This window comes from Zonotrichia albicollis, chromosome 6, assembly GCF_047830755.1.
Source record: "Zonotrichia albicollis isolate bZonAlb1 chromosome 6, bZonAlb1.hap1, whole genome shotgun sequence".
In the NCBI taxonomy this organism is placed as follows: domain Eukaryota; kingdom Metazoa; phylum Chordata; class Aves; order Passeriformes; family Passerellidae; genus Zonotrichia; species Zonotrichia albicollis.
The window spans coordinates 3,523,806-3,536,812 of NC_133824.1; the positions used below are offsets into that span (position 1 = coordinate 3,523,806).

The window sequence follows — 13,007 nt, forward strand, 5'->3', positions numbered from 1 at the left end:
TAAATAAAAAGCCTCCCTTGGCCTGTGCGTCGGAAACAGCCGCATTTCGAGCAGCTGGGTCGAGCAAGAGACTTCCAAATGAGGGCATGGCAGCCCCGCCGCGGCCCAGCGCTGCCTGAGGAGGCTCCGCCGCTCCCCGCGCTGCGAACGGCGCTGCCTGCTCCTATTAAAGGATATTGTTTACTCTCCAGCCGGGCGATGCTCACGCAGGCTGGAAACTGCAGCCCAGGAGAAACCCTTGGCAAGTGTCATTAGGGTGTCAGGTCTGTTTTGGGACACCAAACGGGCTGGGTGCTGCTGCTACAGCCGAGGTGCTGAGCCCCCACCCCACTGCCTGTGTGGGGCTGCCCTGGGACAGACCCACACTGGTGTGGGACGGTGAGTCCTGCAGCTCTGAGGGATGCTCTGTGAGCCTGGATGTCACTCTGCAGGTGACAAGACCACGTGTCAGGAGAGGGGGACATGGCTCCCTGAGGTCTGGCAGGGCAGGCTCCACCATGGGGCTGACAGGTCAGGGGGGCACCCACCAGACACAGAATACATTGAGGGGTCACAGCAGCAGGTGCACCAGGAACCCCAGCACCTGGCTGGATTTGGGCTGGGCTCAGCCTGGGCTGGGCAGTGAAAGCTGCCTGCACAAACAGTGCCAGCAGGAAGGACACAGTCCTTCACTCACCAGGGTTTGTGACCTCCAATTTCACTGCTCTCAGCCCAGGCTGACCCCACAGCAACATGTTGTGGACAGGATTCCACTTCCCTTTGAGGCTCTGTTTCCAGGCATTCACCTGCAGGCCACACACCTGAGGCCACCATGAGTTACTGCAATTTGTGACCCCTTTAAAACCACAAATGGTCCCCACTTCAGAGTCCACCAAGGTGAGTGGGGCCAAACCTGACACAAAAGCAAAGCATTATGGTTTCTGCTGATGTCTTCACCTCACTGAGGTGTAGCGGGGCTCAGAGGTTCACAAGAGCCACAGCTGATGCTGTCCAGGAGCAGTGAAAGGGGCAAAGAGCTCCCTTGCTTTTTCCTACTCACACACCAAGGCATCAAACTTTGCCTTTAGTCCAGGCACAGCCAGGTCTGTGTGCACTGAGCCACCTCCATCCCTCCTGTCTCCTCCTCCTCCCAGCTCCCCAAAGGCAGGGAGGGGTGCTCATCACAGGAGCAGACGACTTTTTCCACAGAAACAGATGCCCGCTTCAGCCAACACATTGTCTTTGTGTTGAGCACAATCCCACCTATTCTGATTGTCACTGTTGTTATTATTTCCATAACTGTTTTTCCTCCAGACTTCTGGCTCCAGGAACAAATTACTTCAGCCCTGCCCACTCCCAGGGCTGTGAGGCTTCAAAAGATGTCTGAAAGACCTGTCCTTCCTGGTGACAAGTGCTCCTTCCTTTGTATTCTCTGGGGGCAATGTCTGCAGCATGTCACAGGTAGGGAGGAGCTGCCCAAGAGAGCAGGAGGGATGGAGTTCTGGCAGCCAGCTCAGGATGGGGCAGGAGGGGAAGGGGTGATGCTACTGGCTAGCACCAAACCAGAGGTGGCTTCACTTCTTTGCCAAAGGAGAAATCTTCTCTTGAATTCAAGCATAAGACAGTCTGAGCAGGTGCCTGTGCTTGAAATTTTTATGGATCCCTGCAAGCTGGGAGGTTCGCAAAACCTCCTTCCTGCTTCCTTCAACAGTGGAAGTGAGGCAGTCACAGTTACCCATCCAGGGAGACTTCAGCATGGATCCCCAGCTCCCTCCCTCCCTGGGACATGCACAGGATTCCCCAGGTCCAGCTGGCACAGGCAGCCATGCCTCAGCCACAGGCTGTCAATGAGATGCACAGTCCTTTTCAGCAGCTTCAAACAGGCACCAGCTCTGTACAGTGAAGTTCCAAGGGACTTTCTGGCTCCCCAGAGACTTCACTGGCTGATCCTCAGAGCTGACTGTTTATGACCTCCAGGAAGGACAGCAGCAGCTTGAGCACTGGACAAGTAACCACAGGGCTGTGGTATTGTGCTTCCTCCTAGTTCTTTGCTGAGCCTTGTGACTATAAAACAAACCTGAAGGTCCTCCTTGCATACTGTGAATCCCTTCTCCAGGAGAGAAAATTCCAGAAAGGTTCTCACAGCACTGTGAAAACGCATCACCTCACTTTGCCAAGAAGAAAATTTGGGACCTTCTCAAACGACTCCACTTCCATTTACCAACAGAGTGCTTTTGTTGTCCCACACGTCAGCGCAGCAGCCAGACAGAGATCTAACTTGAGCCTTGGGAAAGTCTGACTCCTACTCTTCCTGCCTTGTGACAGACACTTGTATGAGCTGCACCACTCCCTCTGAGTGAGAGAGCAGGACCTTCCCTTCCTCTTTCACACAGGCTCCAGTCTTGGCCATGTGGAAGGGCAGCAGAAAAGCTTCCAGCCAGCCAAAGAAGAAGTTGGTTTAGCAACTAGACAAGAAACCAGGGCTCAGAAGTGTCCTGGCCCCAACCCAGTGTGTGTTCAGACCAGAACAGAGAAATGAAACCAGCTGAGACAGGAAGAGACTTTTTGCTACCATCAGGCAGAGTTTTGTCCTTCACTCCCCAGCTGCCACCCCTGCCAGCCAGAGCTCTGGGATACAGGGTAACACAGCAGCAGACCAGGCTGCTCTGCTGAAGAAATCCACACCTGGAGAATGATGTGCCAGTGGGGCTCTTGTTTCTTGTGCTGCTCCCAGGACTGCCAGGCTGGACCCTTGCTGCAGGCAGGGGTGACCACTGTGACCCCACACTGGTAGTGGCTCCCTGTTATATACAAGCACTGGGAGGAGGAACAAGTGGCTGTCCCAAAAACTGACCCAATCCTCCAGCAATGCCTGGGAGAGGTGTGCCAAGGGAAGGAGCTGCTGCTACTCCCTTTTCAAACCCATAGATCTATTCCACCTGCTTGAAAATAGAAGCATAGATTAGATCACCCCAACCTTTCCTCCTCTACATTTGCCTCCATTTCTGCTCAGTCTCCTGCCTCAGGACATGGCCTATTTAGGGACCCCCATCACCCACAGAGACAGATTTTAGTACCTTTCCCTAAATCTCAGCACACTCTAGGATTTTCCTCACGGCAGCTGGTGAGTGGGATTGCTGGCAGCCCTTTTTGTCTCCGGTGGCATCAAGGCTGAGCAGGGCTGTGTTCTAGCTCCTACTGGGTTTAACACCTCATTTCCTTTGCTGTCTGCCCCAGAAACATGAGGAAAGGAGGCTCTGTGCCCTTCAGGCTCAACAGCAAGTTGTACAGCACCACACAAGCACCAGCAGCTATGGGCTGAAGAACTGGTCTGGGAGCCCAGGTTTGCTGGTGACTGCAGACTCTTTGCACATGCACTGATTTCTAAATGAGCACAAGCAGCTCATTGGGTCCTCCCAAGCTGCACAAATTGGGCCTATGAGCTAAATGAGCTGCTCATAGAGTCACAGAATGATTTGGGTTGGAAGGGACCTTAAAGACCATTTAGTTCCACCTCCCCTGCCATGGGCATGGATACCTCCCATTAGACCATGCTGCTCAAAGCCTCATCCAAGCTGGCCTTGAACTGTTCCAGAGACAGGACATCCACAACTGCAGATGGCAACCTTTTCCATGGACAACCTGTTTTTATGCCTCTTGCAGCAGAAGCCAGGCTGGAGGGTGCTCTGCAGCCCGGGGGGTTTCAGTCCCCTTTGAGAAGAGACTGAGGCTCAGTTCTCAGCTTGAATGTTGTGCCAGCCTTGGTTAGCCACCATCAGGACTGGGGGTGCCTCCTCTTCTTCATTGCATTTCCACACCTACAGCCTGGCTGTGAGGCATCCAGAAAATCCTCCAGCATAGCCAGTGTAACAGGTGCAATCAGCATAACCACAAATTTCAGTGCAGCACCGTGCTGATCCAGAGCTTTCCTTCCAGGCTTTTGGTTTTTCCTTTAGCAGCATGTCTATCTTTGGTTCAGTCCCAATTTAGGACTTGTTTTCATCCCCTGCCTTCCCTGAACTCTGCTGCTAGATCAATGAAACAGCTTTGCAATGAAATGTGGAATGCTACTGCTCCCAAGACAGAAAACTGGGAAAAGGCATCATCTGAGTGACAAAAAAAGGCAAGGATGAAGCATTCTTTATTCTTACATGTTGTTGGAGGACAGAAGGGGAGGGTAAGGTAGAAGCAATAGTAAGTTAATGAGAAGTGCTGGATGCTGGTTAAATAAACAGCATGTCTGTCCCTATAAACCTTGGCTCTCATCCCTCTGTTTTATTTTTAGCCTTGATGAATGTCTTTGTCACTGCCTTTACTTCTACTGCTTTGCAAAGGTGGTTCCACAATTCCCCATTCCTTCAGCAGAATTAGCCAGACATAAGACCATTTTTTTTCCTGACTATTTTGCATCATGCAACGCCCACCTTGGCAGACCCAGCTCATAATGTCAGCAGTAGACAGAAAATTGGAGAAGCATCTTTGATATTTTAAACTACCCAAGTTATGTGGTGCACAAAGCAGAGCTCAGCTCCCCTTTGCACCCAGCAGAATTCTCCCCTGTTCCATCAGGATTCACCCTGAGTGCAGCTCTGACCTAAAAAGTGACCTTTAAAGAGGAGATGCCTCTTGGCCAGCAGCTCTGGTCCCTGCTGTGAACTGTCACAGTTTTTGGGCTGGTTTCCCAGAGAAACCAGCCTCATGTGGCCACACACTGTGTGTGAGAGCTTGGGCTCAGTCAGTGCCCTCTGGAGCTGTGGCACCTGCAAGTGAGCAGGCAGAAGGGTCAGAGAGGAACCTCCCTGCATGTGCCCTGAGAGGAATGAGCCCCTCCATGCAGCTCCTGTGGGCTGCAGCCTCACTCCAGGAGCTGTTTGTTCCAGCAGACTATGAGCCAATATGGGGAACAGTGCACTGAGCTCCAGACTCAAATCCACACAAGGAAGGGGCCCTTTGAAGTGGTGCTCACTGAGCTCCTCTTCTGCCACTGGTAAGCTCCCACCATGTCTCCCTTTTCACCCTGCAGTAAACATTTCCATGTCTGAGTGGAGCTGAAGGGCCACCAGGAAGAGAAATGGATGTGGTTTCCCACAGCAACATGGCCAGGACGAGCTTTTGCTCCTGCTTGTGGCAGCCTTGCAGTGAGAGCAAGCTCCCTGGCAGCCCCAAGAGCAGGACAGCCCTGCCCTGTCCATGAGCACCCAGAGCCTCCCAGCCCCTCTGGGGTGCTCTGTGCTCCCTGCCCATCTCTGCCCCCTGCATTACAGAACACACCCAATAAAGAGCGTTCTGGTGAGGTGGCTGATTCCCTAATGAGAGGCCTGGAAAGCACCCAGGAACTGAAGCCATGCAGAACTGATGTCTCTCTTTCCCCCTATCCTAGGGACTGCTCTAAATGCTAGATTCATTACAGCCTTGGCTTTAATTGAGCTAAGCCATGCTGCAGGTCTGGATTCACTTCACTGAGCACTGAGGAGATCCCATTGCTCTTGCCATGCTCTGCACCACAGGCCAGCAGGGAGATGCTTCAGGGACCCCAGAGCACTTGGAATCTTTCTCCAGCCAGAAAAGCACTCACAGATCTGGTCTGTAGAGACTCATGGAGCTGTGACACCACAGGAGACCTTAAAAAGGGACTGTCCCTTGAAGCAAGACTGAGCTCAGAAGGGTTCAGCCAAGGCTTGTCTCTGGAGATAAGGAGTAAGCAACAAGTTTTGAAAGCCAAGGATAAAGAGGTTCATCAAGGGGTCAGTTAGATAAAACCACTAAAATATATTTGACCTAACAAAGTTACTCTGGTGCTGCTCCCAGATCAGTGATGAGGAGCAGAACTTCCCAACAGCAGAACTCTGCTTTTGCTGCTCCCACTGCAGTCACACACAGCGGGGTGAACCCTGTGCATGCCTCTCACCGCAACCAACACTCCAGGAATTGCCTTGGGAGGCTCAGAAAAGGGCTCAGCAGCAGCCCATGGTTCTGGGACTGCAGGAAGGAGGGGATGAGACACAGGACTCCTTCACAGAACAAGCACCAAGGAACCTGAAATAAACAGCTTCTCCATTCCCACTTGCCAAGTCCAAACACCCCAGTGATAAATATTAGTACCAGTCACTATTAATCCCACAACAGCAAAACTTGGATTACGGTACAAGTGAAAGCTGGAGCAAAATATGCAATTTGAAAAAAGCTCCTGAGCAAATAAGGAAGTTTCACTTCTTGCCTACTTGAAGCACATGTGACATGATTTGTTTGAAGAATAAAATAGACTGCAGGCATGGAAAATGCCAGGCATAAAGCTTTAGAGAGTTACTAATACTGTAGAATATACATGGCAAGCGATCCCAGATTATTTTAGAAAAGGCTGGCTGCAATTTACAGCCTTGATTAGACTGATTACTAAAGGATGAACAGCAAAATAACTTCAGTAATTAAATTTCCGAAGAGGAAACCGAAGGTTCTTACTCGTAAAATGAGCTGGAAATGAATTTAAATATTCAATATGACTTTTGCCCTTCTCAGCAGAAGAGCATGCTGCCTGACATGGTCATTTTCTAGGAAAGGAGACTGAGCAAGGCTTAACAAAGAAATTAAAAAGGGCTTTGTTGCCCTATAGGTTTTCCATGGGAAAGGTAAAGCCCATTGGAACTACACTTCAGCTCAGAAAGCAATACAACTTAATGGAAAAATAGACATATAATTAGGGTGTATTTCAAGGTGAAAAATACAGTTTCCATCAATATCTTGTGGTCAGTTTCCCTCTGTAATTAAGAGAAAGGTATCAGAGCAGATGGTAACACCGATAACCGATGTGAAATCGCAGGGAGGGAGTGATCCATGTTCTTTTCTAAAAAAAATTTCCAGGAGAACCCCAACCAGAGCAGTTTCTGCGTTTGGGAGACATCCTGTGGCCGCTGCAGACACTGCACCGTCCCTCTGCAGCTCGCCTTGCCCTGCAGAGGGAACCGACCATCCATCCATCCATCCATCCATCCATCCATCCATCCATCCATCCATCCATCCATCCCTGACATTTCAGCAGGCACGTCCCACCACCAGCCCCTGCTCCTCTGGGCACCACAAACACAGGACCATTGTGACAATGCTTCCCAGCTCCTATCATATCAGTGTGTTTTTCCCATCCATGTGGGAACACGTGTGAAAACATTTCATTTCATGCCTTTTCACTGTGTGAGCCAGGGGAGGAAATTATCCCATGCTCAGAGACTTTGCTGAGGTCTTGGTAAGAGGCACCTCTAAGCAAACAGGATTTTACCTCAAGACAGGCAAAGGATTGAAAACCATATGATTGAAATGCCAGTAGAATTTTGCTTTCTGATTTTGCATCCCCATATGTTTTAACAGAATTATTTTTGTGGTGAGCTATTTTGTTATCTGATTTTATTCACCTAATACATTCAATGTGATCAGCAACTACAAGGAAATATGAACTGTACAAGTATTTTGGTTTTATGCCCTGAATTTTTTAAGGATGTTAAATGATAACAGAAGGGTATAAATGGAATGAGAACTGCAACATATCTATGCCTTGAAAATCCACGCTGTGGTTCCCACAGCAACCATAACCATGGCCACTTCTCATGGATTTTACATCCCAGTCTGACACTGTTCCAAGTGCTCAGCACTCATAAGCAAAAACCAAGCAAAAGCATTTTTTCCCCCTGCAATAAACATCTTACCTGCTAAGTCACAACCACTACAAGGTGTTCATGGCACTCCTAGGTGAAGGTGACTCCCAACAGCTGACAATTAATGCCCTGAATGTGGCTTCTGTGCAGAGATACTTGCAGGATTCATAGCGTTGGTATTGACACCCTTCTGTTTTCTGTTAGTGCTGGAACAAGAGCCTGCTGTTTGTACCAAAGGTTAACGCATTCTTAGAAGGCTAAAAGAGAACAGTTAAGGGTCTTTCAAATTCCTTTGTTTTGAATACCAAACTGTTCCAACTTCAGAAGCACTGAGGGCTCAAGAGACTGTTCTTCCATGGTTTTGCTCATTTTATCCAGCCCCTTTGCTGGTAGGCAGTACCTGGTAGTGCACTAAAAAGAAACTGGCAGAAACAGGAACATAAAAACCAGCAAGTTATGCAAGTTTACTGGTTTGCCTTTTTCTTAAAGGCAAAAAATTTTTAAATGTTAAAAATTAAACATTTTCTTGCTCTTAAGTTTGCCAGAAGTAAGGAGCACACACAGAGACAGTAATTCCAACATCCCCCTTGTTCTTGGTTTTCTTTAAGCATTTACTGCTGTTGCAATGCAGGACTCTGATTGGCCTTAGGTATGAAAAAGTTGAACTTCATACAAATTATTCATTTTTCTAGGTTGAGCTTTATCCAAAGCTCATGCCCCTTCCTGCTGGATAACAGCTTATTCTATGAAGTGATAGAGTAATTGTCAGTGTGAAATCAATGAAATTATTCACTGCTACTGGAGGGGAAAAACTCCAGTCAAAGGTGCAATTTTCAAAACTCCACTTCATCAGAATGTCAAATCAGGGGTTTAACTGGCAGCACCAGTGACCTGTAATAACATGAGCCTGTCTTTACTGGAAAGCCCAAGGACTTTTCTGTGAAAACTTACAGAAATGAGATAGTATAGACAGCTACAAGCCTACATATTTAAAATTAAATGTTAATCCACAGTGGTACCAGCTTTCCAAAACTGTATTTATTCCTAAACATCTGCTGTAAATCAGAAACCAAAATGTTACATTAGTATGACCCCCCCCCACCCCCAGCCCAGATGGCAGAAATACCATCAACTACTGAAATTCTCTAAATATTTAACACTTTAGGTTACTAAGAAAAGATGTGGTCTTGGATAGCACAGCAAGAAACACCCAACCAGCCCCTCCCTGAGATCCAGAGAGTGACACTGGCTCAAGGGGCCTCTGCCACAGCCAGGGGTACCTGAGCCCTCTGGGGACAGTGGCCACTGTGACTGGGCATGCTCCAGCCCAGGGGCACACACTGCTGCTCCAAGGGAGAACAGCCCTCTGGGCTGGCTGCAGGCCTAATTAAATTGCAATCCACAACATGGTCTGTGACACAGCAGCTCTGGGAAATACTGATTAAAAGCATCTACACATTATCCCAACAGGCACATGTATAGCTGAGCTTTTAACTGAATTGGAGACAGCTCTTATTTAAATTCCAGATATGCCACAGTCTTTCCATATGACTGGGAGGACTACTGAACCCCGTACTTCATTCCTGCAACATAAACATGTGGATATGAATTCCATATTTTTATAAATAATCTAATTTATCTTGACAGAAACTTCTGTAATTAAAAAAAAATAGGATACAGTATCTTGCTATATTTGATCTTGAAGCCTCAGTGTAATGCAAGAAAAAAAGCTCAACCTTGCCCAAATCTGTACTATACATCTTTAAATCCCCAAAGATTGGATCAGAACAGAAGTAGTGTGCAAAACATTTAGCCCAGCAGGACTAGCTATTCCTCCATTCCACCTCTCTCTACTTCTCAATATGGTCAAGGATTTCAGGTCCTGTAAAGAGGTCAAATAAACTGCTGAAGTGTTTTAAAAATTCTAAGTACAGGGAAGGTTTGCATAAGAAAAAGTGTATCTGAATTTGTTCCTGCTCAGTGTTCATTGTTTTATGTGTGTATCTTTAAATGCTTTTATTTAGTAAAGTAAAACCCCACAACCCAAACTCTTAATACATTTTTCTCTGCCAGATCCAGCAATCAATAGACATTGTCAGTGCAGGCTGACACAGGTTGCAGTGATGCAAACCTTCAGCCATGAGCCCATTACAATCAGCCCCTAACACAGCACTTGGACCACACGTTCCAGGACTCAGCCATGTCATGAAATAAAAACACTTCTTGGTTGCTGTTCGGGTGTCTCAAAACACCGAGACCTGCTGCTGCCTCCTCACCACACACTGACCTCTGATTATTTTTAAAACTTGCCCCTTAAGGTGAGAAAAACCAGGTGTGGTTCTGCAGAGTCCCATCAGCAGTGGTGCCTGCAAACCTACAGAGATTCCCAAGAAATGAGAACAGGTAAAAAGCCTGTGCTGGGGAAGCAGTTCATCTTTGGTTTGGAGAGCTGAAGAAAGAATTTTCCTTCCCAGGCAGCTCCCAGAGGCTTGAACACCAAGCATGCAGGGTGCTAAACAGTCTCACACAAGGTAATTTTACAAGGCATTTGGGAAGGAAGCTGTTAAAAATATTTTTCTGATTATAATAAGTGATTTTTTTTAATACCTCAAATAAAGATTTACTGAAAGAACCTTTTGAGAACACTTTAAGAAAAATACCAAAGTACAAACTTTAAATATCCAAAGTATGATACTGGTGCACTTTTTAGAAACACTTACATACTTAACAGGTGAAGTAGGAAGAGAGTATTTCAGAAAACATTTAATATGAAACCTTTTGGAACTTCCATCGAATACAGATTTACATAATTTATCAGAACACTTTTTCAGTTCAGACAACAAAGTGCACTGCCAGGTGAAAAAAATACATTTGGAGGAGTGCTTAAAATGTAGGGAGTGAAAGGATAGGTGACCATTCACCTGAGAAAGTACAATGACTGCCCTGAAATGTCTTATTGCTATTACAAAATGGAGTTTTCATGGAAAAAAACCCATACTGAGCAGCACAGGCATGGGCAGAGCACTGAAAGCCAACTGAACTCCAATAGCACCTGGAGTTCTCAAGCCATGGCATGATACAGAATATACAGAGAATAAAATGCAAATTCAGGAATATTTACTACATTTAACAACTAGGATTACCCTTTAAACTAGCATAATCAATACCAATGCTTAGGGGGGAAAGAGAGGGGAAGTCTGCTGCCTTCACAGACTACAGATCACAAGAGCTAACTTGCAAAATATTAAGGACTTTGCATTTTCACCTCGGGTCAAATCTGAACTGTGTACTATGAGTAACTATTAGCTCACTGCAAATTTAAAATGCAAATTTAGGCTCCAGTTTAAAGCACATGTTAAGTACATGCGTAAGTGCTTCACTGAAATATAACCACAAAACATTAATACAAAAAAGTCAAGTAGATAATGCAGGGTATTATCTACACAAGTCCTCGATGAAATAAACCGAGTATCAGTAGGAAACAACACGTGAAGAAATCTCCTCGTGCTAGTTTGCAAAATCAAATCCCTTTCACCGCTGTGGTGGTTAAAAAGTGGGGGCTGTCCCAGAGCAGCTCCACGTCCTACCCAAAGCCAGCCGGCCATCAGAGTTCATCGGGGCAGGTGCCACACTGCACGGGGACAGGGACAGGGGACTCCCTTGGCACCATGGGGACACACATGCTGGCACAGAGCCACCCACAGCAGCACAGCCCCAGCCAAGGGCAGCACGCTGGGAGAGCTGCAAGGAAAAGCTTCCACTGCTCCTCCTATGGCTGTGGTTCAGCAAGCTGGAATTTGGACAGAGCAGATGAGGAGCCAATGTGATTGCCACTGTTGGGTTTCAATGCTGAGGGTGCCTGGAAGGCGAGGGACAGCACTGCCCCATGTGCAGCAAGGCCTCGGAGCTGGCAGAGAATGGCCATGGTTTGGGAGTCCCTTTGTGCTTTGTATCTGACCTAGTCTAACGTGGCAAACTCGCTCTGAAAGAAAACCACTACTCAGCAATTAGCACCTCCTTTTACACTGCCTCATTCCCTAGAGGAACAACAGAGAAACGTTGGTAGCTGCGATCAATACTCGTAAGCCAAAAGGACAAAGATACAGTTTTAGTAGTTTAGCAGAAGCAGAAGAATGGAAGCGTTTACCCAAATATTAATGCACAAATTAACTACATTATTAAAATTTGATTCAGACTTAAATAATAAATAGGTGGGCAAAATATAATGCAAGACTTACTCAGTAGAAGTGAATTTTTAATCATCTCATGAGATCTACTTAGAAAACAGGACTAATAATGTTCACAACCATAAATCCAAACCCTTCACACACTTTTTTCTTAACACAGCAGTGAACTGTAAACCTGCGTTTACTGGTTAATGCTTCAGTCATTTTAAATATTAACTCAAGTGTTTCCTCCTTGGCCATTTCAATTTTTAGCACCAAAATTAGCCCAAAAAGAGGTACTGGTACAGCTCGATGTCGTAAATGAATCGTTTACATATAATACTTTATATATTATACACACATACTGTACATTCACACATCCACACAAACAGGAGGCATATTTAAATGAATATATTCTGTGTTTCAATTTGTTGTCAAAGACTTAGGAGCAATGGAAATAAAGCAGAAGGGGTAATATTTTACATAGTAGGCAACTTTAATGCTGTAGTGCACTTATAAAAAAGTCCAACTCTCCCTCCCAGCTCAGCAGCTTTTTTTTTAATATCACTATTCAGAAGGATGCAGAAGTTATTGCCTAAATGTTATTCTATACATTTCCATCGGAATTCTCAAAAACACTTTAAATTGCTAACTAATTTACAACTTAACTATGTTTTTCTTGTTACAGCTTTAACTCATTGGCAATTTTGGAAGCAATGTTTTTGAAAGCTATGGATGTTCCCGATATCCGCTTAAAGCGAACTCCGTTCAGGGACAGTCTTGGCAGTTTACACACCTCCATCTCCCACTGGACGAGGTTTTCTGCGTGCCCATCTCCATGGACACAGAAAAGCAAGAAACGCTCTCTTTGTTCATAGTCACAATTATTGGCATCCAGGACCTTCCGGATTTCCCTCATCATGTCATTGGGATCCATGGAGCTGGTGGTTTTCATGCTCCAGGTAAAACGCAGCGACCGAGGCTTGGCTTCCTTGTTCTCGTCCTTCTGATCCACGGCTACATTGCGGCTGAAAGACAGGAATTCCCGAGTGAGCAGGGCCAGCCACCCTCCCCAGGGCCACCTCAGTGAAGCCAGCACTCAACCCACACCAGAGCAGCACTGGAGGCTCTGGCTGTGGCCAGGCCCAGCTTCCCCAGCTGCTGTACACACACACAGGGAAAGCTGTAGCTGCTGGGGCTGGAACGAAGGAATGGCACT

The 13,007-nt window shown here is 46.7% G+C and overlaps 1 protein-coding gene across 17 annotated transcripts in view; it reads right to left on the bottom strand.

The window, feature by feature from the left end:
- Nucleotides 1-10,369: 10,369 nt before the first annotated feature.
- The window catches only part of MARK3 (microtubule affinity regulating kinase 3), a 62,335-nt gene continuing 59,697 nt past the window's right edge, over nt 10,370-13,007 (bottom strand). For all 17 annotated transcript variants that reach the window (XM_005483262.4, XM_014264460.3, XM_005483256.4 and 14 more), the window contains one exon: nt 10,370-12,816. In XM_005483262.4, coding sequence (XP_005483319.1) covers nt 12,471-12,816 — 346 coding nt within the window. In that variant the 3' untranslated portion in view covers nt 10,370-12,470. The remainder of the gene's footprint in view (nt 12,817-13,007) is intronic.